General features: G+C 38.9%; 4 protein-coding genes across 4 annotated transcripts; 1 reads left to right on the top strand and 3 right to left on the bottom strand.

Annotated features, from left to right (window-relative positions):
- Positions 1-1,056: 1,056 nt before the first annotated feature.
- LOC147281762 (PWWP domain-containing protein 5-like) lies at positions 1,057-4,446 on the bottom strand. Its single transcript, XM_086248335.1, has 2 exons — positions 4,336-4,446; positions 1,057-4,231 (listed from the first exon to the last, which is right to left on the bottom strand). Exon 2 carries the CDS (start codon positions 4,199-4,201, stop codon positions 1,241-1,243), a length of 2,961 nt encoding a protein of 986 aa, XP_086104461.1. The 5' UTR covers positions 4,202-4,231; positions 4,336-4,446; the 3' UTR covers positions 1,057-1,240.
- A 168-nt stretch (positions 4,447-4,614) lies between these two features.
- Positions 4,615-10,731, top strand: MCM8 (minichromosome maintenance 8). Its single transcript, XM_086246915.1, has 16 exons — positions 4,615-4,857; positions 4,979-5,237; positions 5,354-5,576; positions 5,684-5,847; positions 6,367-6,612; positions 7,031-7,126; positions 7,223-7,375; positions 7,600-7,670; positions 7,758-7,876; positions 8,224-8,353; positions 8,824-8,875; positions 8,993-9,149; positions 9,274-9,448; positions 9,690-9,860; positions 9,947-10,060; positions 10,408-10,731. Exons 1-16 carry the CDS (start codon positions 4,672-4,674, stop codon positions 10,459-10,461), a joined length of 2,370 nt encoding a protein of 789 aa, XP_086103041.1. The 5' UTR covers positions 4,615-4,671; the 3' UTR covers positions 10,462-10,731.
- A 162-nt stretch (positions 10,732-10,893) lies between these two features.
- On the bottom strand, positions 10,894-13,392 carry HCF152 (Tetratricopeptide repeat (TPR)-like superfamily protein). The gene has a single exon (XM_086246917.1). The coding sequence runs from the start codon at positions 13,257-13,259 to the stop codon at positions 11,016-11,018; it is 2,244 nt and encodes a 747-aa protein (XP_086103043.1). The 5' UTR covers positions 13,260-13,392; the 3' UTR covers positions 10,894-11,015.
- A 2,570-nt stretch (positions 13,393-15,962) lies between these two features.
- UPL4 (ubiquitin-protein ligase 4) lies at positions 15,963-23,786 on the bottom strand. Its single transcript, XM_086247977.1, has 18 exons — positions 23,598-23,786; positions 22,496-23,171; positions 22,273-22,383; positions 22,013-22,129; positions 21,767-21,925; positions 21,514-21,675; positions 21,093-21,245; positions 20,885-21,006; positions 19,605-20,796; positions 19,370-19,462; positions 17,861-19,090; positions 17,537-17,767; positions 17,357-17,461; positions 17,162-17,242; positions 17,013-17,081; positions 16,798-16,926; positions 16,618-16,701; positions 15,963-16,521 (listed from the first exon to the last, which is right to left on the bottom strand). The coding sequence occupies exons 2-18, from the start codon at positions 23,126-23,128 to the stop codon at positions 16,456-16,458; spliced, it is 4,737 nt and encodes a 1,578-aa protein (XP_086104103.1). The 5' UTR covers positions 23,129-23,171; positions 23,598-23,786; the 3' UTR covers positions 15,963-16,455.
- Positions 23,787-26,133: the final 2,347 nt, after the last annotated feature.

Below are 26,133 nucleotides of genomic sequence, written 5' to 3'. Positions count from 1 at the left end.
TGAAACTTAATTTGTTAACAATATTAATTGAGTGACATTAATGTTTATATTCCAGATGCTGTTGTGGGGATTTCTATAGCAATCTTGATCCTTATCTTCTCTGCTCAACGATTTGGAACTGATAAAAACAGTTTATTACTTGAATTCTTGTTTTGTTTGTATAGTTGAATAAAAATAGGTTATGTTTATTGTTTACAGGTTATTATTTGAAGATGAATCTTGAATAAAAATTGAATAATTAATTTTTTATTATTTTTTTGTTTGGGATCGGGATGGTACCGAACCCGTACCGAATCACTTTGGTACGGGACGAGATGGTACCATAATCCCAAACCTCCATCCCATCCCGTACCGATCCCGAACTCAAATCATGAGATGGGAACGGGATGAGGTAAGTCCCATCCCCCTCCATCCCGTGCCCACCCCTAATGGCTTCTCAAGTGAGGAGCCAAACATTCATTCCTACTTCCACCTTACTTATCCCATTTGTCACTTTAAAAGTATAATATTTATAAAATGGTTGCATACAATCTCTCTTAAATGATAGTAATTTGACCAGTTTTATGAGAGATAGATTTGGCTATGGCCATGGCTAATATCACTTCTTTTTGTTTTTTTACTTTTCTGAATTATTTAATTATAGATAAAATCATCATAAAAGTAAGTGAAATTTAAGAAAGAATACATATTTAGAAATTTAATGGGGGTATTGAGTGGTACAAGGGGTAAACACACAACCACTCTTAAAACAATCGGGTAGAAGAAAGAAAACAAATCTAAATGAGTCACAAGACTCAAAACAAAAGAAGAATTTTTTTTTTCTTGATAAAACAAAGAAGGCTCTGGGTGTCCATGATTGAAAACCTTCCAGAAGTGTTAATGAATCTACCATAACTTTTACTTAATACAATATTTTAGGTTTAATATAAGAAATTTAGTCTATTATGTAATGGCACCGAGAGTCAGAGACGGGGTCTAAATCTGTTACTGTTAGGCAGAGCAAGAAAACTCTACTGTTTGCACCAGATCAACTGAAAATGCACTTCTTACAGCCAATTAAGAAATGAGCTACATATTGGATATACTCATATACATATTATTTGTTTAGCCTTCGTCCTACAAATTCCACAAAAAATACCCAGTCAACGACCCTATCGTGTCGTTATTCTAAGCTTGGTTAAAGAAGAAAAAAAAACTGAACAGTAGCTTCATTCTTGAGCTTTAACATAAACTGTGAATCTCAAAGTTCGAGGCATCTAGTTGCATTGCCTTCCAGAGCTGTTGCATCTTTTCTACCTCGATTTGTCACATTGGGAGAAGGAGAAGGAGAAGGAGAAGGAGAAGCTTTACTTGGTGTAGGTGGCATATACTTGAGGCGGTAACTGACAAGTGAAGGTCCAAAGGTACTGTATTTCCCTGCACTGCTGAAAGCTATTTCAGCATCAGAACGCCTCCTGAAAACCACTTTGGCCCGGCTACTCTTCTTCAGCACTTCGGTCTCTGATTCATTTAAAGGTCCGTAGCAGCTAAATATTTTGTTGAGATTTGCTTTTGAAGGAACAGACTCCAAGTCTGAAAATTTCAAGATCAGAGCTGTTGGAGAGACATCTTCCTCACAACTCTCACTCGAGCCAAGGACTGGCTTCACTGCTTCCAAATCCAGATCTCCACCAGCGCTTGGCTGTTCAGAATCCAAATTGGGACTCAACTCATGACTTGCTTGCACTTCAACAGCAGAGGTATCCTTGTCGCTTGGAGCTCCAGGCACTATCTCTCCATTTTCATTTTGATTCTTGAGTGATGGTTGCTCATGAGGCATGCTCAGAACCATCCCATCAGAACAATCCGAGTCTTTGATCAGCTCCAACTCAGATTTTTCAGTATCGCCTGAGCTGGCTGATCTCTTCCCACTCTTGGTTGATTTCTTCCCCATCTTGGTTAATTTCTTACCCAGCTTACCACCATACATTTGCTCCAGAGACAGTTGATCCTCCTCTGGACTGGAACGGTCCAGGCATATAGCATTCCTGAATTCCGAGAGGCAAGTAATCATGGTAATCAAGAATCTATATCCCTTCATGGGATTTATGGCAGCCAAGCAGAGCTGGCTCAACATCTCATCAGGAGAAGGGTACTCTATTTCTTTGCCTTCATCCTGAACTGCAGCTTCTCTGGATGTTGCATTCTGATGCTTGAGTATCGGACTCAACCCATTTAGCTGGCTTGCAACCCTACAGATTCTATCTCCAACTTTAAAAGTCTGTTTATTCTGTGTAGAATTATTATCAACCCCTGTTGATGAATTACTTTTACTGTGTTTCACTGTCGAGTCATCAGCCATGGCATCAACTGCTTTTCGTTTCTTACTGGAAGACTGCGTAATCAATTTACAGCCAGCTCTCCCTTCTGATCTATTCTCACTCATTGGATTAGACAAACACTTCTCGGTCACTAAATCTGACAAGATTTTCTCTTTTTTACTCGGATGCATACTATCTCCAGATATGTGCTTACGCTTATGCAATGAATTATCTTTACTTTTTGATTTCTGCACCAACTCCTCATCCTTAATTACTGGAAGTGCATTTTCACTTACTTCATCGCAGTGCTTCTCTCCCAATACTAAAATGTCGGCATCGTTCTCCAGCAACCCACCAAGCATATTGAACTCTGGCAGCTGAGAATAACCCTTCCAACTATAGAAGGCTGATAATTGGGCCCGTGATGTTACAAGTTCTAGTCTGTCAGCTCCGCCATATGGGAACTGAGCCAACTCTTCTACAAACTTAATGAGTTTCACAGGTTCAAAAGAAGCTGCACCTAAAGAACTGTCACCACCATCTCTTCTACTTGCTTCTTCTCTAATTCCAGCGTTTATGATTATCTGAGTTTTGAGCTTTGCATACACTTCTTCGGATATGCATGAACACGCCAGTCCTAACTCTACCCGTCTTGAGACCTCATCCAAAACACAAGCAATTGCATCTTGGAATTCTTCCATATTGCTCTGCTTCTCCATTTGTGAGAAGTGCTTCAAGAAGGGCTTAATCCTTGGTGCTTCATTCCAAGCAAATGTATGATCCCCAAAATATGTTATCAAATAACTGCCTTTTTTAAAATACTTCTTTGCCTTCTCTGATGAAGCCGAAGGGTCACAAATCTGACCAGGCCACCAGGGATGACTCCTTACTTTTCCCCATACTAGATCAGAAACATGAAATTCTGATGTTGAGGAAGCAGATTTTCCATTCACATCATTTGACACATTCCTATCTTTCCTCATATTTGCATTCAAATCAATAACAGTATTGAGCAAAGTAGGCCTGTTTTCAGTATTCTCAGAAACCCCTGTTTCTGCAACATAATCAAGGGTCAATTTATTTTCATTGGTCTGCGGTTCCACATCAACTTCCAAGGCCTGATTTTCCAGTCCATCACAAGCTGCCATCTTAGAATGAGTGACATTCAGGTCTTTGTGATTCAAAGACTCATTGTTATTGGCAATTTTCACTTCCACAGCTGGGATGCCATCTGTTATTTGTCCAACAGCCACTGTAGTTCCCAAAGACTCAAGCTCCACATTGTCAAGCATTGAACATGAAGCATCAAGACTCTTCTCTTCAGCTTGTACCCGCTCCACATTTTGATCCCTTCCTCCCTCAGAAGCTATCTCAGGTACTTGAGCAACTTCCTCCACCTTGTCACCTCTCATCAAGTCATCCCCTCCATGAATTTCTACATTCAGCTTCGCCTCAAAACTCATTGAATGATCTCCACCCACAGCAGTCACAACTCCACCGTCCACGCATTCCCTTGAAGTCCCATATTTCCTTGTATCCTTGGATTCCGAAACCAACCATTTATCATTTGCTGCAATCACACCCCCACCACCAAATGGAGGTCCCTCCAAACCCTCTCTATCTCGAACTCCACCATCCCCACGATCAATCACCGCCTCTGCAGAAACAACGATCCCTTTCTCATCAACATCTCTATCTGCAGGCCCTATTTTCATTTCAGCATCAACTCCATCTACCACCAATCCACCTTTTTCCTCTAAACCCTTATCCATTCCACCATCCACTACTTCACAGCCCATACCATCAACTTTTCCCACTACTCCCTCCACCGGTTCAGAGAGATTAACCCCATGAACCTCCTTATTCGGGTCAACCACAACGACGTCGGAGTTCAGGTCCATACAGTCAGGTCTAGTCAACCGTATAAAACCCTAGAAAGCAGAACAAAATCACAAATATGTCTAAAACAATCCCTAAGCATGTGAACTGTGCACAATCTAGAAAACCGAGTTGAAATATGGTAGAAATGAAGTACCTTTCGCGCTTGACCGGTTTATTTGCTTCAAGTCTTTGATTTTGAATTTGGGAATTAATCGAGGGTTTCATTTAGAGAAGAAGAAGCGGCTTTTCTCCGTTTCAAATCGAGACCCAGAAATGTAAAAGAGAACACGTGGCGGAAATCCGCGGGACTTAAGTGTGCCTTCTTATATAAACGACATGTCGGTCTGATTTCTGCGGGCGTTCAAAACGACATTAAACAACCGTCGTGTCGGCGCATCGCTCAGCATTTTTACATTCATTTCTCCCGCCAAAACCCGCGAACAAACCCCACAAGCGCTTGAGCGAAGCCCCTGCACTCGAATCGATCGCCATGTACGGAACACCGGGGAAGAGCACGAGCTCGAACCACGGCTCTGCACACACAGCTGGGCTCGGGTTCATCTGGTTCACGTACTTGGCTCAAATCGAGCTTGGCGACGAAAAGCCTTGGCTCAATCTCACGCATTCGCTCATCAGCTTCTTTACGAGCTCACCAGGCCAAGCTCTGATTTCTCAGGTCTCATTCCTCACCTCGTATGAAATTTGCTAATACTATTCAAAATATGTAATTGCATTGAGTTGCTGTTGGCCATCAATTGCGTTAGGGTTTGCGTTTATCGAACCTTGAATTTTTGCAGCTGAACGACGACGATGGTGTCGTCGTGTTGCCGATTGACTTTGAACAATTTCGGAAAATATGTGACATTGAGGAATTTTATGAAGCATTGGAGGATAAACCCAAGATAACCCTCTTATGCATGAGTGTTGCAGTTCACAAGGTTCTGTTGACCCAATGGGAGAATCATAGGGTGGAGGATGGTATCAAAGTTAATATTCGCTTGCATAACTACCCTGAATCCATGATTGCTTTGAAGAACTTAAAGGCTGCATATATAGGTATAAATAGTAGAAGGTTTTTATTATTTATTTTTTGTTTTTGTTATTTTTCATTTACTACATATTTGGAACCAGGTCAAGGTAATATTTGATCAGATTATTTGGTTACATGGCAGACAAGCTTGTATCTGTGCGTGGTACTGTGGTAAAAGTTAGCACTGTCAGACCTCTTGTGGTGCAAATGGATTTTGATTGTGTGAAGTGTAAGACAACCATTACACGTATGTTTCCTGATGGGAAATTTTCACCACCATCAAGTTGTGATCTAAATGGTTGCAAGAGCAGAAATTTTAATCCAACTCGATCTACTGCACAAACAATAGATTTTCAAAAAATAAGGTAGGCACTTTGAGTAGTAATGGAATTCACAATTTTCAAAAAAATAAGGTAGGCACTTTTATTTATTTATTTCTATTGTTAAAATTTATTCTTTGATACTACTTAAGGGTACAAGAGCTACTAAAGCCTGAAGATCATGAAGAAGGTCGGATGCCTCGAACAGTAGAATGTGAACTTCTTGAAGATCTTGTTGATGCATGCATCCCTGGAGATGTGGTGACTGTCACTGGGATTATCAGAGTCATTAACAATTACATGGACATTGGGGGAGGTAAGAAATTCTTTGTAGTTCACTTCAATTTCCTGCATGTATATTCAACCTTCTATGCCTTTAGAAATAACTTATAACTTTATATCTTATTCTTTAGTATGCCATTGATCAGAGAAGAGGACTGCTCCAATTATTTTATGGAAGATTTTCTAGTTAGAGCCAGCTTAAAAAAAAAAAAAAAAAAAAAACAAAGTTTGGACCCTAGTAGGTTCCATTTCCTTGAGATGGTCATAGTAGGTAAATGTTACTCTATAAGGGATTAAGGGTATGCTTCAAATCCCAAAAGAAACTGGGACCATGTGGAACTTCTCAAATTGATTAGAATTGTACCATGACTCATATGAATGTGATCTATGTTATGGTACCTGGAGATGTGATCTTGAAGTATATACTATGGCTTTGTTGGTTTGTGACTAAAACACCTTCCTTCATGATGAATGACACCACACATTTAATTGCAGTTCTTGAACTATTTCCCACCACTAATGCAAATTGGATAAATTTTTTTGATTGTTTCAGGTAAATCGAAAGGCAAAAGTCAAGGAATTTACTATTTGTATCTAGAAGCCGTTTCAATTAAAAACTCCAAGTCACAGTCTATGCCTGAGGATGTACAAGATTCTAATTCAAATGCTCTTGTTGACTCGTTTTCTCCAAGAGATTTGGAATTCATTGTGAAGTTTTCAGAGGAACATGGTCCAGATACCTTCCGGCAACTACTTCAATCCATTTGTCCATCCATCTATGGTCATGAACTTGTTAAAGGTAACCTGATACATATACTATTTCTTCATGTTACAGTGTGTCTAAAATTTTTGTGCCAGTTCATCTTTTGGCTCTCCTAATTCAGTTTCCTCAATTTTTTGTATCTCATCAATGTTATAGTGATAAAAATGCATCAACTCATTGATTTACTAGCTGAAAAGGGTAACATTCAAAAAAATTTATGTATAGAATGTGACCATAGTTTTCTTCCACCAGTACTAGTTCTTCATAAATCACTGAGTAATGGTTTTTGATAGAAATCAGATGCCAACTATTAGAAAAGTCAACTTATGGATGATGATTACACACCCAGTTTGTCAAATCTCAAGTTTGACATTTGATTTTCTCCTCACTAAGCATATCTTCTGAAACTGATAAGAAGTGCTATACTGAGGCTAATTTACTTGCTTTCTGATAGCGGGGATAATACTGGCACTCTTTGGAGGTGCGCGGAAGCATTCAAATGATCAGAACAAGGTTCCCGTTAGAGGAGACATCCATGTCATAATTGTTGGTATGCTTGAACTCCATCATGCTCTTTAATGGAACTAAACCCGGAAATTTGTTTGCGGAAAAGAGAAGATGAACTTGTACCTCCTCAAATTACTAGGTGATCCGGGACTAGGCAAGAGTCAACTACTGCAAGCAGCAGCAGCTGTTTCTCCACGAGGCATTTATGTATGTGGTAATGCCACAACCAAAGCTGGCCTCACTGTAGCTGTTGTAAAGGATCCCATGACAAGTGATTATGGTTTTGAAGCTGGTAGTTCTTTTCTTCATTTCTTTCTTTCCTTCTTTCTCAGTAAAGTTCACTGTTGATTGGTGAAATTTAACTAGTTGACCCCCCCCCCCCCCCTGCATTGAAGGAAAACAGTAAATATTCATCTTCCCATATGTGTTATTGTTATAGTCTTAACTATCATATTAGAGAATGAGAAAGAGAATATTAAAGTATAAAGTGCTTATGACAATCAAATTTTGCATTAGGTGCCATGGTGGTTGCAGACGGTGGATTGTGTTGTATTGATGAGTTTGACAAAATGTCTTCAGAGCATCAGGTTTGTCTCCATTAGTTTTATATAATTTTCTATTATCTAACTTCTAAATACCAAGGGTTGTTTTTACTTATATTGAGATTGCCGCAGGCCCTACTGGAAGCCATGGAACAACAGTGTGTCTCTATTGCAAAAGCTGGATTGGTGGCAAGTTTGTCAGCACGAACTTCTGTCTTAGCAGCAGCCAACCCTGTTGGCGGTCATTATAAGTAATCCTTTTTAATTTAAATTTGTTGGTCAGTGGACTATTATGATTCTGGTAATAGATAAGATGTTATTTTGTGGTAGACTTTAATCATATATGCCTTTGTCAATGCTTATGCTTTACTGAATTATATCTCACAGATCATACCCCTTATAGTTCAATCTGTGGACTCTTTCACCTCTCTCTTTCCCGCCCACTCTCCATCCCCCACCCAATTCTCTTGTTGCAGTGCCATTAATCAGTTGTTTATGTGGAGGGCATACTTCACTAATAAGAGCACATATCTGTAGCTTTGATTCATGTCATTTCAATCACACATTTTATGAGACCATTAACGTTTCCAAATTGCAGCCGTGCAAAAACAGTGAATGAAAATTTAAAAATAAGTGCTGCTCTCCTCTCACGGTTTGATTTGGTTTTCATATTACTTGACAAACCTGATGAACTTCTGGATAAGCGAGTGTCAGAGCACATTATGTCAGTAAGTTATCCTCTCTGGCCCCTTCATATTAGTACATATTTTATTTGTTACATGCTATTTTTATCTCATTTGAGGTAACTGTAAGACATACCCACTTCATCATTAACATAAAGCCTGTCATAAAGTCATGGTGACAACTGAAAACTGTTCATATTGACACTAAATGGAGTTTGGAAATTTATCTAGACAATACCTTTGAAAAATGATGATACAAAAGCAACATTAAAAGGAAAAACCAAATTTCTTCAAGAAACTACAAGCAATTGTTGTCCTCGAACAATGGAATCTTTGCTAGTCTCTTTTTCTCTTATAAATGTAATGAAATTGGTTTAGTATGCTAGAAAAATATTAGTAAACAGAGTCTAAGGAACTTGTAATGCCAATTGCCCAAAAATCAAAAGAAATGATATTAGACTCTTGGGTAATCTTCTGTGTTCAGTGATTGAAGGACTTGGGTGTCTATTATGCAGCTTCATGCTGGATATGGAGAACATTCGCCAGCAGCAAAAAAGATGCGTAGAGGTAGACTTATTAATTCTTTTTTGCCACGTAAGGTAGTGATTGCACATCATGAAACACAGTTCCACTTACAAGATTGTCTCTTTAACAAGATAATGCCTTCTGCTTGACAAAATGCAGCATCACAGAATACAGAAGACATAGATATTGGTGGAGCAGGTGGTTCTTTGGTTTCAAGGTTGAGGCTTGACCCAAAGAAGGATGCTGATTTTGTTCCATTACCAGTTCAGCTTCTCCGCAAGTATATTGCTTATGCAAGAACTTTTGTCTTCCCTAGGTGATTTCACATGGCCTTTGCTTTGTAACTCTTGTGCATCTGATTGCTGGTGCAAGAATTGCGATTTTTTTTTTTGTTTGGTTTCACTTTTTTTGCTCTCTATTTTCATTTTTGGGTGAACCAGGATGTCAAAGCCTGCAGCAGAAATCTTGCAGAAATTTTACTTGAAATTGAGAGATCATGCTACATCTGCTGATAGCACACCAATAACTGCAAGGCAACTGGAGAGTCTGGTGAGGCTGACAGAAGCTCGAGCTAGGCTGGATTTAAGAGAAGAAATTACAGCCCAAGATGCAATGGTTAGTTCTTATTCTGTTATGTAGCAAAAAAATATTCTAAATCCAACCCCCTAACCCCCCCCAAACAAGAAAAAGTTTGTAGCATTTGGCTGAATGTTTCCATTGTTTTTTTACTTCATGGCTTTGGAATGGATTTTGGTTGCTATTTATTGGGTTGGCAATTGACTACTCCCAATCAATATAAGGCAAATGAGTTTGGACAGACTTGCTGGATCATTCTACTAGAGTACCTATTTTGCAGGATGTGGTTGAAATCATGAGAGAATCCTTGTATGACAAGTACATTGATGAGCATGGGTTTGTGGATTTTGGTCGGAGTGGAGGGATGAGCCAACAAAAAGAAGCAAAACGGTTTTTAAGTGCCCTCAATAAGCAATCAGAGTTGCAACAGAAAGACTGTTTTACAATTTCTGTATGTCTACATGCTTTTGTGTGTTTTTGCAATTATTCATGCTCCTTTAGTCTCACCCACACATTTCATGTACTACTTTATTTCAGGAAATATACATTTTGGCAGATAGGATTGGCCTAAATGTTCCAGACATTGACACATTTGTTGATAACTTAAATAGTGTTGGTTATCTACTCAAGAAAGGGGCAAAGACATACCAGGTACTGCAACCTGGGTACAACCGCATAACCATAAGCAAATCATTTAGAACTGTAACTTTAAGATTCAAAAAAATATATTTATGGCAGGTGTGAAAATCTAGTACTTGCGAAAGCATGATCCTAACCTAGCTTACATGTTAAAATTCTCCCCAGTTGGGTTTTCTTTTTTTCTTTTTTAATAATTGATTGTTATTTGGATAACACTATTTCCTCACTCTAAATGACTCTATCGACACCCTTGCATGGTCAAAACTCAAAAGTCAACCACCTCTCTCATAGGGGTTTGGATACAGTCATTTGGGTATTATATCATGCAAGCTTTTATTTAACCTTTGTTTTATGTTAAGGTACTATCATCATCTTATTCTCGAAGTCAATCATCATCAAGGTCAAGAGGATGAAACTAGTGCAGCAGCATTTCAGAGTCATTAGTACAGGCTGAATCTAATGCCAAAAGCAACATATTGGTGGGTTCATGCCATCATCTGTAATTTCAATTGTATATAATTTTTTAATCTAAACAATGTCATGGAATCTTAACGATGGCCGATTGGAGGAACCCAAGAACTCAGTTCTGTAATTGATTTTTTCAGCCGTCTGTAGCATTGTTGATACTTGAATTAATTTTCAATCAGCCTATGTTGAATGAATGTCTCATTCTTCTTAAGGGATATGCAGATTAGCTAACAGGTTCCTTTCTTATCTTTTTTCTTTATATACATAGCAGTGAATTTTGACAAGTAGAACATGATTTTCAATTTTCTATATGATCACAATGATTATATTACATAGGATTTTTGTGTTTTTTTTTCACCAGAATTACATGAGAAAGCTGTAAGTCCATAATTCCTAGGTTTTGTAAATACACTAAAATTCTATTCATTTTTCCTGTTTGAGTAACAACGTATAAAGTGACATTCCAAGTGGTTAAACTGAATCAGAAGCATAAATATCATCATTCATCTCCATCTATAGGTTCCAACCTCCATTCACTCCCATAATAAGAATTGGGCAAACCCAACCAAAATTTGAAAGCCTCAGCTGCTCTCTTCCTTTCACTCCTCCTGTCCTGCCTGGCCTGTGAGGCATGCTTACTAGTAAACATCCTTGAATGCATCTCCACATAGATTTTAGTGAACTTGGTCTTATTTGGAGGAATCCCATTCTCTTCCATACAAGCCACAATTTCCAAAGCCTTCTTAAAGAAAGCAGCCCTAACACAGATATCAGCCAAAGTATCTAACAGCCCTTCATCAGGTTTCAGTGTTGGGGGATCATCAGAATTTTCTCCTTCCTTTTTCACCTTACTACATCTCTCCTTCACTTCATTCCAAAGCAAAAGTGCCTCTCCTGGTCTTCTAGCCAATGCAATCCCATTGGCAAGGCTACCATAAGTAGCCACATCAGGGTGAAACCCATTCTCTTTCATTCTCTGAATGATCTTCTTGGCTTCCTCAACCAACCCCAGTCTACAATACCCTTCAACCAACATGTTCCAAGCAACCAAATCAGCCTTCACCCGAGGATCGTGAAGCATCTCATCGAACACCTTGTTGGCCAGCTTTGGCTGACCTGACAAGGCAAAAGCCTTCATCAAAGTGGTGTAGCTGATCTTGGTGGGAGCAATCCCTTGTGCTCTCATCTCATTGAAAAAGGCAAGAGCCCCAGCACTGTCATCAACCAGTATGCACCCATCAATCAAGATATTATAGGAAACCACATCAGGCTCAATCCCTGCATAATCAGCCATCTCCCTAAGCAGCTCCTTGGCCTGGTCTATCTGCAGCTGCTGGCAATAACCCTTGAGAAGAATATTATACGTAATCCGATTTGCAGGCACACCAACTCTTGTCATCTCTGCGAGCACCCGACGAGCACGGTCCATTGATCCTGCCTTCACAAATGCAGAAACAACAGTTGTATATGTCACATGGTCAGGTTGACTAGAGCTATCATCCTGGTGCCTCAGTGCCTCTAGCATCCGAACTGTGTCAGTAACACGGCCAGCATTCATATAACCCTTCATTAGAGTAGTGTAAATTCTAGAGTTGGAGGTATATGCCTTGGGCAACAACGGAGGCTCACATTCCTTCGGTCTAACCGAATTAGGAAGCAACTTTTGAAACACACCCTCCTCCTCATCATTTATACTCCAATTTGAATTCGGATTCTCCAAATTCGAATCCCTTAGAATCTTGCAAAGGTCTCTCCTTCCTTCCCTCATTGCTTGAACCATTTTCTCGGCGGTTTCCAAATCACCGAAACCAACATAAGCCGCCACCAGCGAATTCAATGTGGTCATACAGAGCGTAATTCCCATGTTGAGAATTCTCTCCAACACAAAAACAAGCAAATCCTTCCTTCCAGCTCTGGCACACAGCTTGATCATAACATTGTAAGTGAGCACATCAGGCTCAGCACCACACTCAGGCATTTCGTCAAACACTTTCAAGAACCTCTTAGTGTCACCCAAATTCGCACAAGCATTAAGCGCCGCGTTGAACGCCGCCGTGTCCGGGCGCGAGTCGCCGACTAGTTCCGGCTCCGCGAACTTACGGACGCGGCGTGTGACGGAATAAAAGAGCTTGAGCGCCTCGGCGGGACCGTCGTCGCCGGAAGCGGCGAGGCGACTGACGACGGCGCTCCAGGCCTTGACGTGAGGGAGGTAGCCGGAGCGGAGCATGGACTTGACGATCGAGGTGGCGTAGCGGGTCTGGCCAGCCTTGGCAGCAGCCACGGCGAGAAGGCCGAGGGAGTTGGCATCGAGGTGGCGGAGCTGGCGCTCATTTCGGAGGCGCGTGATGATGGACTGGGCGCGCGTGAGGGCGGTGCGAGTGTTCTGGTAGGACAGTTGGGAGAGCAAGCGGCTGAGGCAGGTGGGGTTGGGGAGGTGGGTGCATTGGGTGTAGGCAGTCCAGGCCTCCTCGGTTTTTCTCTGGCGGAGGAGGGTTAGGAGGGCTTGGTCTGAACTGGGTGGTGGTGGTGGTCCGGCGGTGGTTGTGAGAGAGAGGTGGTCGGTTGGGTTGGTGGGGTTGGTGGGGTTGGCGGTGGCGTGAAGGCGGAAGGGGCGCGTGGGCTTGGAGGTGGTGGAGGAATAGGGTGGGGGAGAGACCCAGTGGAGAGTGAGAGTTTGGTGGGTTAGGGGGAAGGGGTTGGAGTTGGAGGTTAATGGTGAAGACGGTGGTGGTTTGAGGTTCATGTTTGGTCCATTTGGGAAGAGAGAGAGAGAGTGAATGTGTGTCTGTGTGTGTGAGAGACACAGAGAGAAAGAAGGTCTTCTTCTAATTTACTTGAAAATCTAATGGAAAAAGATCGAAGATAATGTGAGAGAGAGGGAAAGAGAGTTGCAGGTGTTTGTGTGAGTGGAACAAGTGGAACTACGTCGACTATGTTCTATCCTCTTGTTTATTTCTTTTTTTCTTTTTTTCTTTTTTTGGTGAATTCCTCTTGTTTATTTCTTGTTGCAAGTGCAACTTGCAGTTTACAAAAAGAGTAAGGATCCCCTACCAGTTTTTTGGTACCCGTTTGGTACCAGGCTAAATCTTAGTCATTGAAAACAGAGTGGAGAGAGAAAGAGTAAGGAGATCAATGGCTAAGATTTAGCCTGGTACCAAACGGGTACCAAAAAACTGGTAGGGGATCCTACTCCATACAAAAAATAAGGTGTTATTAGTGTTTTACAGTTAAGTTTCTTTTTTAATAGGTAATAAAAAATTTAAGGTAAATTACTAAAAAAAATCTATTTTAGAGCCCTTCATTAAAAAAAAATCCAGTACAAATAAGTCCACGTTATAATTTTTTTTCATAGATTTTTTTTTAAACTAAACAAACTGCCACTATCGCATTGTCCGACCCTGCTGCCGACAATGATTGTCATTGTCGCACGCTAACAATTATTAGAATATTTTTACAATTTAAATAATTATTGTCTTACAGTAACAATGATTATCACTGTTAAAACCATCTTCTTCTCTCCCTTTATCTATCTGGCTTCTCAACCCAACCACACCAACATAGCCACACCAACCCAGCCACACCAGTCCTCCATGTGACACTGACCTCAACCCCACTGTGCGACGCCGTTGTCACGGACGAGCTTGCCAGCCTCCATATTAGCCGAGATCTGCAGCAAATCGGAGAAAGGGTGAGAGACAGAGGAGAGAAAAGTGAGAAAGGTAGAGAGAGGAGAGAGGGAATAGTGAGAAAGGTAGAGAGGGGGAGAGAGAGAAAAGAGGGAGGCCAGTTATCGACCATCGCGTTGTTCCTATGCTAGGACCGGCTTGGTACCGATTTTTGCAATCAAGCCAAGTTGTATACTAAGGTCTAGATATGGGTTTTTTTTTTTTTTTTTTTTTTTTTTTTTTTTTTTTTTTTTTAAGGCTTATTTGCATATTTGGTGCCTGACTTTAAGGTTTTGTCTCAACTTACCCCCTTACATTTTTTTGTCTTACATAACCTTTTGAACTTTTATATCGTGTCTCATATTGCCTGATTCCGTCAACTCCGTCTACACCACAGTTAAAAATACTAATGTGGAAGAGTAATTTTGTCATTTTAGCCGAAAAATATTTTTAAAACAATATTTAAATTAATAAAATAATAAAACTTTAAATTAAAATAATATTTTAAAAATAGAATCTTTAAAATTCAATTAAATTATTTATAAAAACAAAAAACAAAAAACAAAAAACCAAACCCTTCCATCCCCACCCACTGCGCATGCCAGTCCCTTCTCTTTCCACCATTTCGGCCACCCCTCCTTCTCCACCCGCTGCACATGCCCACAAACTGCCAGCCACGCCCCACCTATCATATATATATATATATATATATATCTCCTTTTCTCTTTCTCTCACTCTTTCTCTTTCTCCCTGCACCTGTCAGCCCCAACTCATCCCTACCCAGCCAAGCTCCGTACCACCCAGCCCCGCCCCGCCTAACCTTACCCTTCCCCGATCCTCCCCACACAGCCCAGCCCAGCCCAGCTACAGATCGGCCCACCCCTAACCAGCCCCTCCCTCAACTCCTCCCCCGCCCCCACCCAGCCCCTCCCACACCCCCTCCCCTCCCAGCCTCACCTTGGCCTGAGCCGCCCCGCCCTTGCTCTGCTCTAATCAACCCCACCACACCCTTGCTCTGCCCCGATATGCCCCTCCCAGCCCTCGCTCTGCCACAATCTGCCCCGATAAAATTTCAGTGTTTATATTTTTAATTAAAAAAATGTGGGAGGGTTGCCAATATGGCAAAGATTGGTCCTCTGTGGCTAAAAAGACAAAATTACCTCGCCACGTAGATGCCACACGTCAGCATTTTTAATGGTGGTGTAGATGGAGTTGATGGAATCAGGCAATGTGGGACACGACATAAAAGCTCAGGAGGTTATGTGAGACAAAAAAATGTAAAGGGATAAATTAAGATAAAACCTTAAAGCCAGGTATCAAATGTGCAAATAAGCCTAAATCCAAAAGTTTAAGAGAATATGCTCTTTATGTAAAGAATTGAAAAAGAAACTACATTAATTGAATTGATAAAATGAGAGAGGTATTTGTATGTCATACACAAAAATAATTGAATTGAAAAATGAGAAAATGAACACTGTATCAAAGATGAACTCTTGATAAAATTATGAACACCGTATCAAAAAAGAATTCTTAACAAAATTATGAGGGATGAATAGTGGAATTTGATACTAGGTGTTCCCAAAGTTAATATGAGGTTTGAGGTGTGTTAAATCACGTCTTGAGCCCACTCGAGTTACTTTCATAAATTCACAAGTTTTGCCGAAAATAGATGTGCATCTATTCAAGAAAATTCCTATTCTCAGAGCGAACTTGACACAACCAAACTACTTGCTTCATCTACCAACTATTGATAGGCGTAAACAAAATTAACACAAGATTCAATGTGGTATTATCAAATCATATAGCAAGAATTTTCAAGTAGATTCTGTAAAGAACGGCAACCAAAATGCAGGAACTGACAGAACAAGCATTTGATCAAACAGGATGAAACCCATTTAATAGACGATAAAGAAATTTCAAAGTTGATTAAACACCATTTTCCATTGCAACCTAAAAGATAACTACGTAATGATCAAGATCTCTGTACACAACATTGTACAGAGATGTTTAATGTGCAATCCATCTTTCTAAAGTCCCCATCTTTCTTTTTTGTACAGCTCCCCACCATGAACTAAAGTCAACTACCTAGATTCACCAGTTATATACAGATCCAACCAATCAGTCAGTCAGATGAGCCTCCTCTTGCTTCTTCACCACAATTAGCTTCTCTTTCAACAATCAATACCACCTCTTTATCTACATCAGCAAGACTTCTACTCTAATAATTACAAATTCACAATTGAATTGCTCCTTTGGATTGAGAGAGATTGAAAGCTATGAAAGGTGGAATGATCCTTGCCCTTCTGTAATGGCATATAAGAGCTTCTCCTTCATCTTCTCCTGAAAAAGGAAATGAAAATATGTAAGCAACTAGTTTGTACAATATTTCTCTAACTTTTAATAACAAGATAAAGCTATAAAGAAAATATAGTTCACTTTTGAAGAGTAAGGTGGTAGCTTAAGATAATTTGCACAAGTCATCACACTTGGTAGGTCCAAGTCTGCCCAGTCGCTACAATGCTGTAAAAGAGACAAATCAAACAATGAGATGATCAGATGATGCCTAAGCAAAGAATAAACAGAAATCAGGAAACAAGATGTTTTGCTAGTATTGACCTTTCGAACAATGGTTAATTTTGGACTGAGAGATGCAAAACCTCCTGGAGGCAGGCGAGGTGCCCCAGTCACAAACTGCAGAAACGCTCTTCGCTGTTCTTGGTCAAACTTTTGTATGATTTCCAGCAACTGAAAATTCCAGAGAAATTGATAGTATCTAAATTTCTTGAATGCAAGTGAAATATCAACACAAACTAAGATAAAATAACACTAACATTAATAATGGGAGGACTGCTAACAGTGTAGCCATGGTCAAACTTGATATGATCAAGGAGCTCATTGAACTGCCAAGATAAATAATATAAATTAGGAATATAGTTAGCAGTCCTTAAAACAATTCATAATAAAGTGGTTGTAAACATACAGCCCAAGAGTCGCGTTCTCCACATAGTAAACGCTCTAAATCTTCTTCAGTGAAAATCTGAAGATGCTCAATAGGAAAAACCTGAAGAATCAAAGATCAAACAAATCATTTCAATTATACTGAAATGAAAAAAGCATCAAGGTAATTTAGACTCCATCCTTGTTGCATAAAAAGAGAGTACATGACAGTACAGACCTGGTTGAAACCAGATTTAAAAGCTTCCACTTGTCTAGAAATTCCAGCATTTATAGTTGCATCCGCCACAAGTGAAACAAAATCTTCCAAGTTTCTTACATCAACCTAGAACATGAAGAGGGTTGAATTTTCACTTCATCAGAAAAAAAAAGAATGAGATCGTGGTCAGGTGAGACTTACCATGTTATGATCAGGCCTGGAAGAAAGAACAAAATCAGGATACCCAGGAAGTGTAAAATCAAGGCAAAGATCCTCAATTCTGGTTTTCTGGAAGCATGAGTTGAATCCAAACGTTGTATTTTCTCCATGCACAGATTCCAAAAACTTTTTTTTGTCTACAAGAGCCTTAAACTCTAGCAGTGTTTTGCCCAGCTCAGGATCAAATGATTGGATGTCATACAGACCAAGTTCCTACAAAACAAATAAAGATATGTTGAAATAAATAATTGCTAGCGTGCAAAACATACAAATCCAATATTAAATAGTTCAGAATTGGGAGAGCACCTGCCCAAGAATAAGTTTATAGAAGGCTTTGGAGAAATGCAGATCCAAGACCCTCCCATCTTGAAGCGCTTTTCCTACTATTTGCCCCAAAAGGACAAACTTCTTAATTACTTCACTGAACTGTATCCCATCAGATGCATCCAAAGTAGATGACCATGGACGAGGGAAAAGACCAAAAGGACGTACCAAAATTCCAGTATTCCCAGCATGGCTTGTACCAGAACTAAAAGATCCATGATCCTCTCTCCACATGCCCAGGCCAGACTTCTGAAATTCGTGACTAACCAGGGTATAGAATTCCAATGTTGGACCAAGACCGGTACCAACTTCTTCATTATATTCCACCTCAAGAAGTACCTTATGACAGGCATGCAGGTCCATCATTTGGGCAGCAGAATCCAGAATGTGGTCGCGGAAAACTAAAAACTTCTTTCGAGGCAAGCCACCAGAGCTTAGTCGCCTGTCACCTGTCACTCCTGAATCACTATAAGATGGTGAATGAGGCTGACCTAGTAGTGGACCAAATGCCACCAATCGGAAGTACTTGCATTTGACCTCAAAACTAAATAAAAAAGGACATGATGCCATTAACTGATTACACCACAATGGCATACCACCAACGGACACAGCCAAAGCATCCCGCATCTGCTGTTCTAATTTTTCTGTCAATTTACTGCTTACAAACTCATTCTGTGGCACTGGAGTAACTGCTATCTGAAAATTATCCAAGTCATTGATTTTCCCTTCAGCAAAAGCACATATTCTTTCACGAGACATCAGATAAAATATAAACTTGTTCATACTGTCCAAGCTTTTAAGCAGATGTATTATATCATAAGTAGGACTTGACTTCTCCAAGTCAGAAGCAAGCTCACAGACAAACATGCTAGAGAAGAATGAAGTATACAACATATACACCCCAGATTTATCTGATACAGCAGAATTTTCTGCTGAATAAAGACATTCTTGAGTACCATTTTGACCTACAGCTTTTCTATATGTTAATGTGTAAACTTGACTCCACAGTTTTGCACCAATGACAATTTCATGTTCTTTCATTTGTTGTTGCAGAATTGCTTGGTATAGTGTCAATGTCGGATCCAGCTGTTGCCCTTCAAGGTAAAATAACAGTTTCGGTGAAGTATCTTCATTGCTACAAGATGCAGGACACTGTTCTTCCATCTCAGTGTCTTCCTCTGATGGACATTGAAGTTCTTTCTCCACGGTTTCCTGAAACATTACACAACCAACCAAAATAAGGGCATTGGCACCATCTTAGAGCTGATAATAGGGAGAGAGAATATAGATATTTAAAACAGTAAACTAGTTATTAAGGATTTAAAAATTACACTAAAATTTTTTTCATTTCCAGGAGAAATGAAGAAAAAGCTTTGTCTGGTGGAAATTACAGCATGCAAGTCTGATCAAAACCACCACTAAATTCCAATAGGAAATATCAAAAGGAAATACATAAGTTCAAATCTATGAATGATGGAAAGATTTACTTACAACGTAAGTTTCATCTAAAGATGTTCCAGGACTTGTCTGTCCTAAACCTATTGCTTGTTCAGGTACCAACTTTGTTAAATGAGCCTCATCTGCCTGCAGAAAAATATGACTGAGGATAAAGAAATGCAACCAAAAGGAACTCACAAAATAAAAAGAAAATAAAGAGTTTTTTTTTTTTTCTCTCTAAAAGAACCACTATCAGTTATAATCAATTGAAAGATCACAAAAGAAAAACCTGCAACTCAGGCAAGTCCATTGGCATGCTCTCTGGCTCCGTTGGCACACTCTCTGGCTCCATAGAATTTGGACTCCTTCCTTGACTAGAGCTTGCTTTTGATGGTGACTGAGGCGGTAGACTTTCTGATTGGCACTTAACTCGCGTAGCTGATTTAATGTGGCTGGCCCTTTTTGCATTGACTTTAGGCCACAGAAATCCTCCAATTGCATCCAATGAAGAAAAAGGGTCAACAGTAAGAACATCTTCACAGTAGTCACAAAGGCAACTCTCCCCTTTGTCTCTCACAAAACGAACTTTAATACATGGATACATTGTGCAGCTTCCATATGGAACTGTAGCAAATGAGTTCCTTTGCTTGGGCATATGGCTCAATATAACAGGGAAATTTTCCAAAGAAGATAGAGCATTTTGTAATTTCCGAATTAAGGTTAGCATGGGCATGTCCCCAGAGAGCAGGTCTGAAGAATATAAAAGCCTTGCAAACACCTCAAATCTTTTTTCTACAGCATATATATCACTTTTAGCAGCACTAAGTTCCCCCTTTTGTCTCAAATACTGGCCATCAGACAGGTAAGTCATTAAGGATTTCAGAATTCCACTTTCAATAAATTCAAAGGTGGAAATGGGTTCTCTTCCACTTAGCTTTTCCATTACTTGATGCATTATACCATAGAACCTTTCTTCATGCTGATCAAGAGCATCATTATTTATGGACATATTCATCAAATCACTTAATGCAGCAGAGAAAGTTCGAAGTTTCTGAAGAACATCAGTTAATACTTTCTCGGGGTCATATAATTCTGGTGCAAAGTACTTGGTTCTTATATGCTTTGCAAGATTATAAACAGAATCCTTTTCAAGCATGCAACTTCCTTTTTCTGACACTGACCTACCACTAGCAAAAGCATAACATAAGCATCTCAGGACCTCCCTTGAAACAGACTTCGGAATAGGGTCAATTGAAAGCTTTGTGCTACTAAACACTGGGAACACCAGCCTCGAACATTTTTCCAGGGTTACCAGCGAACACTTTTCTGGTGTTAACAGTGCATCAATGGCAAAAAAGACACCTTCTTTTATAAAAGAATCCAAGAAAAAATCAGAAAGCTTTTGCAGGATTAAATCGGCGATCTGTAGGGCTAATATCAACACATGGGGATCCTTTCGTGTAAATATTCCAGCCAAAAAACTGCCACATTGACAGAATTTATTAGCATTAGAATTCCTTCAATATTTGCTAGCCACTAACCAAAAGAAAAAAAAGGAGAACAAGTCACCTTGAAATGTTGGCCTTCCTGAGCAATTCAACAAGCATGTCAGATGTGCCCAAATAAATCAACTTGTTGATAACAGATAAGCATCCGTAGCAAATATATAAATTGGCACCAGAATTCACAACCTGTTGACAAATGAAGGAAACATTACATAACTATTGGTTGGTTGGGTGGGGTGCAAAGAAAGTGCTTTATATATCAGAAACCAAACCTGAATCAACAAGGGAAGTATATCCATCCCAAACTTTTTCAGAAAATCAGGTTGATCAACTAAAAAAGATTCCTTATCTGACAACCGTGGAGCATCTTGTTCTCTGGCTGAAGTAGGGAGAAGTTCATTTAGCAACTTTAGAACTTCATATACCTGAGGAGGAAATATAAAACGCATACTTATTTAGTAAGTCACACATGAATTTATACATGTATACTTGGATTTTCTTAGGAATAATAATCTTGTATTTTTATTTATAGAAACAAAGGGTAGTTAAGGCACAATATTGTCCCCTGGCCAAAACAAAAGGGCACAATATTGTCATAAAGAAAATTTGACATTCTAAAGACTCAATCAGAATGAGTAGCCTTGAAAAAAAAAATAAGACAAAAGACCCACTTTTACAGGTCAAGATGTAAACCTGATTGCAATGCCCATCCACCACATGAGTAGAGGACATACCATGTGAGATGTCATAAGTAGATAATATATCCTTCAATATGCTGCTTATATTAAGCTCATATAGAGTCCTGAAGGCTACAACTGAACCAGAACAAAGTTTGACAAGTAGTCCTATCAAACCCTGCCAACAAAAGTAGAATAGTCAGAACATCCTCCAAGGCAGTAAAATACAGAAGAAGCAGATCACAGAAAAATGATATTGCGTTGCCTACATTAAAAACTGGTTGGGATAAAGTAGATCGGCCATTCAAGTTCATAAAATGTGTGGCTTGATGAATCAGCCCGTGCTTACAAAGTTCATCCAGCATCTCAGAAGACTGACTCACTCGCTCTGTAATTCTAATCAAGCAAACAGCAACATTTTCGACAAGCTGAGAAATTCAAACAGAAATATGAGTTGTAAGGACAATAAAGGATCCAAAAAATTTCTTAAAACCATAAAATCCTTCAGTTCATACCTGTGGATCCTCATATTGAAGAAGATTGCACAATATGGGAACAGCATCCATGAAAGGCGAAGGACATTCAGAAGGAAGTTTCTTACAAATGTTCACCACAGTGGAAAGGGCAACTCTCTGATGCAGATAAGATATAATATGAGAATCATACAATGAAAAAAATTTGTGAAACTGAAGTTCCAAAGTAATACAGAACAAGATAAACATCTTCATGAAGATAACAGCGCAGATTTCCAAGCAAGAAGACATTGGACATTTACCTGTATGCTTGTTGAGAAGAAGTCAATATAATTCAGAACAGCCATTATTGCCCCTGCCTGTAAGCAGGCAAGTGGTTGCTCCCGTGACATTTTCTCCAATGCTTGTAGACACTGCATAAGAACAATACAATAATCCCTTGTAACCACAATCTTTCCTTGTCTAAACAATATCATAAATTTACTACCAGGATAACATAAATATGACCAAATACAGAAACATTACCTGCTCAGCTACATCCAAGTATTCAATAGCCATTAGTCTTTGGCAAAGAGCAGGAACTGCATCATGCCGGACAAGGAAACCCGATGACCGAGGATACACATCACATAAATAAGTTATAGCCCTTATAGCCAATAGCATGATATCCGGGTTAGTCTCATGCCTTGCGAGCTTAACAAGATGCGGTGATAATGAGTCAGATGTCATTCCAGATAGTGAATCCTCTGTACAAAATGACAATACTTCGCATAGCTCGGTGAGCACAGCTAACTGCCCAGAAGGCTCGGTCTCTTCACTCAAAGATGATAAGATCGTCTTAAATTTTTCATGATCACCAGAAGATCTCCGTCTCTGGTAGTCGCGGAGATCACTGTGTCCTTGCTCAGCATCATCAGAATCACAAGACCCATATGCTGAATCCTTCTCAGGTTCTCCCTCTGACCGGCTAGAAGCAGAAGCAGATGATGAAGTGTCCATATCATGGTCATTGTTTTCAGGTGTGGAGTTCATAGAATTCATATGGGTTTGAGCTGGCGAGTTTGATGAACTCGGTCTAAACTCCAATGAACTGCATGCCCGCTTATCCGCCGGCAATTCATCCACAATCTCAGTACGCTTTTGGCCCCGATTTTCCATTTATAATTCAACTTTTCACAGAAAATCCAATAAATATCCAGTCCTGCATGGTCAGCGCATGAATTCAGAAACTGAACATCCTCAACTCTAGTTCTAAAACTGAGTTCAACCCAGAAATTCAATTCAGAATTACCAAACAATAAGAAAAAAAACTTTAGCATTAGATAACACTTTTAGCAAGTATGTGATGTATATTTTAACCCAGAAATGCCGAACCCAAACCCAAATGATCATCAAAAACAAAAAGCTGGAAGCAAAATGTGTTATGTATGTGAAAGTGTGCGTTTGTATCTCACACATGACAAACCTCACGTCCCAACAACTTAGGCCTATTACAGACTCATCAAAAATCCTCAACAAAAAAAAAAAAAAAAAAAAAAAAAAAAAAAATCGAAGAGAAAATAAGAAAATAATATACGAGCTGATGAATTAATCGATGAAATTGGGAATTATGGCTGTTTAATTGTACCTAGTCGTTTTTCTCTGTTGTTAATCGGCCTTCGAGGGAGAATCGAAGACCTTGAATTATAAAGGAAAGTCTATGCTTTTTCTTAGGGTTAATGGTCTCCTTCTCCTGCGTCTTCTGCCGAAACGTTTCTCTCTCTCTCTGAGAAACGAAGGCCTGGATGACGATGATGATGGTGATGAGGGTGTGAGCGTACGGGAGCTTAGAGATATATATGGAGTAGTGAATCTTCTTATTAAAGAATTTGTGCAATCGGGAAGATATCGTAGAGGCCAAGCTTCGACAAAAAAACAGCCCAAGCCCAATTGTTTTTTTATTGAATATATTCTAACTTTTTTCACATTGAGATATGATCCATATATTGTAATTTGTAAATCAAATTAAATTTTAAATACCAATGATCAAGTGAGGTGATAATACTTAATTTTAGTAATTAGGATACTAATTTATATCTTCATAATTGCTTGTTTCAGAGATTAAAAATGAGGAATAAGTGAGCCACAAATGCACAATACATTTACTGATTTGATTTAACACAATAGTTAAACTTGATAAGCATTGAAGTGAATTCAACCACTTAATGTATTGTTTTCGTATTTTATGATAATCGTTTTTTAAAAAGTTGTGTAATATATGCTAATTACTAGGTGGGTTAAATAAATTCTATGCTATAATGAAAAGCATATACCAAAAATTGCACTTTTTTTTTGTTTATTTATATATTTTCTTTATAAGAATTGCACTATTTGCCAAAAATGAAAGGATTGCACTTTAATATTTCATTGTGGGTCTCCTATCATATGGGGGACTTTAAGGAAAGAAATGAAAGATTATCCCATGTTCCCTATTTAATTAGACTTCAAATGCTGGCAGTTAGATATATTGTGTGCATGAGGTGCATTATGGGTGATGTAGGCTCGAACGTCAAACTGTAGTGATAGCATTCTGCAGTTGCCGGTGGATGGTGGATGGTGGATGGAATGGATTAGGACCGTCGGTTAATGAGCTTCAATATTACCGGCTTCTGTGTGCCTTTTTATGGGCCCAGTGGCCCCACTCCAAAGCTCGGTGACAAATTGACAATAGAGCAGAAATTGTCTCGTCTTTTTCTATTGCAATTAACTGCAAAATTCAAAAACTAAAGCGATAAACGACAATTTTTACCTCTTAAATAATCAATCACGTCAAAAAAAAAAAAAGATTAAAAAAGTACAAATAAGAAAAAGATGATAATAGCTATCGTGTTAGTCTCGTTTAACGCTGATTCTTGAAAGCATTTTCACTTAATAACGTTTTTACTAAAAGTACTTCTATTAATAAGCACAAATATATTTTTATAAAAATTTTAAGTGATTTATGTAAAAGTACTTTAAAGTGTTTTATAAGAAAATGTTAGATGTTTTTCAAAAAACTCTTTAAAAGTGTTTTTATACTTTTATTTATTTAAATGCTACAAAAAAATACTTTTAAATTAACAAAAGTGCTTTTGACCATTCTAAAGCACTGTTAAATTAGCCTTAATTTAGATGCTTTAGGTACTCAAAATTAGAACATGTACAATGATCCTAGCGGTATTCTTTGGCTAATGATAATTGTGTATTTATTATTCAAAAAGTGTTGAAAAAATAATGAAATGAATTCGTAACACTTTTTAAATATTAATAAAATATATAAATCCTTTTAATTTATATTCCACAACTAGTGTTAAAACAAGCAAAACGTCTTGGCCAATCCATTAACCTACATGCGATTAATTCATACTAGAGAGTTTCTATATATGTTTTGATAATATATCATTAGACGCACATATATGAACATTTTGATGATATTTATGATTGATCAACTCAACCTCATCACTCTATTGAACCATTGGCAATAATAATAGAACTAATATTAGGTTGGTCCATCATCCATTGCCACTATGTTGGAATCTCAAGGAACAATACCAAGAATGTCCTAACTAGTACAGATTTGGAACAAAGCTGTGCCCCATTTGCCACTAACAACCCAACATTTTACACTATGAAATGACATAAATTTTTGTTAATATGAATCATTCTTAGGTGCATGAACTATACCATTTCCAATCAACTACCCATTTTTCCCAATTAGAAAACAGTCCACTAATAATAATTTCCAATGACTTTTTCACAAGACATAGTAGTAGGCAAGGAAACTTCACACACTCACACAGTCACACGTCCACCTATTCTATATTCCACCAATCTAAAAAGAAGAAAGGGATTGTAATTTGCATCGTCCATTGGACTACGTAGAGAGTACGAAAACAGCCGGATTGGTGGTTGGTGCAGCGCGCGCAAGCGCAAAAGCCAAAGTCCATTTGACGTGGAGTTTAGCCACCCCCACCCCCACCCCCACGGCCCTCTCTACCTTTTTCTTTCTACTTTATAATTGATTTTCTTTTCATTTTACTTACAAACTCCACAGAAATTTAAATTATTAGTGATATTTTGAAAGAATTATAAGCTCGAATCTATCATCTTCCAAATAAATAAACAAAAAGAACTGGTGGACACTG

This window comes from Dryas octopetala, chromosome 6, assembly GCF_963921425.1.
Source record: "Dryas octopetala chromosome 6, drDryOcto1.1, whole genome shotgun sequence".
In the NCBI taxonomy this organism is placed as follows: domain Eukaryota; kingdom Viridiplantae; phylum Streptophyta; class Magnoliopsida; order Rosales; family Rosaceae; genus Dryas; species Dryas octopetala.
Note: the sequence above shows the minus strand (reverse complement) of the source record. Positions and strands in the feature narration are given on the sequence as shown.

Excerpts from the sequence above, each read along its gene's own strand:
- LOC147281762 (XM_086248335.1), bottom strand. The coding sequence starts at position 4,201 with ATGGACCTGAACTCCGACGTCGTTGTGGTTGACCCGAATAAGGAGGTT.
- MCM8 (XM_086246915.1), top strand. The coding sequence starts at position 4,672 with ATGTACGGAACACCGGGGAAGAGCACGAGCTCGAACCACGGCTCTGCA. Across the intron at positions 7,671-7,757 it reads AAATGTCTTCAGAGCATCAG|GCCCTACTGGAAGCCATGGA; the intron begins GTTTGTCTCCAT and ends AGATTGCCGCAG. Across the intron at positions 9,861-9,946 it reads AAGACTGTTTTACAATTTCT|GAAATATACATTTTGGCAGA; the intron begins GTATGTCTACAT and ends ACTTTATTTCAG.
- HCF152 (XM_086246917.1), bottom strand. The coding sequence starts at position 13,259 with ATGAACCTCAAACCACCACCGTCTTCACCATTAACCTCCAACTCCAAC.
- UPL4 (XM_086247977.1), bottom strand. The coding sequence starts at position 23,128 with ATGGAAAATCGGGGCCAAAAGCGTACTGAGATTGTGGATGAATTGCCG. Across the intron at positions 22,130-22,272 it reads TCTTCTCAACAAGCATACAG|AGAGTTGCCCTTTCCACTGT; the intron begins GTAAATGTCCAA and ends TATCTGCATCAG. Across the intron at positions 20,797-20,884 it reads AGGAAGGCCAACATTTCAAG|TTTTTTGGCTGGAATATTTA; the intron begins GTGACTTGTTCT and ends TCAATGTGGCAG.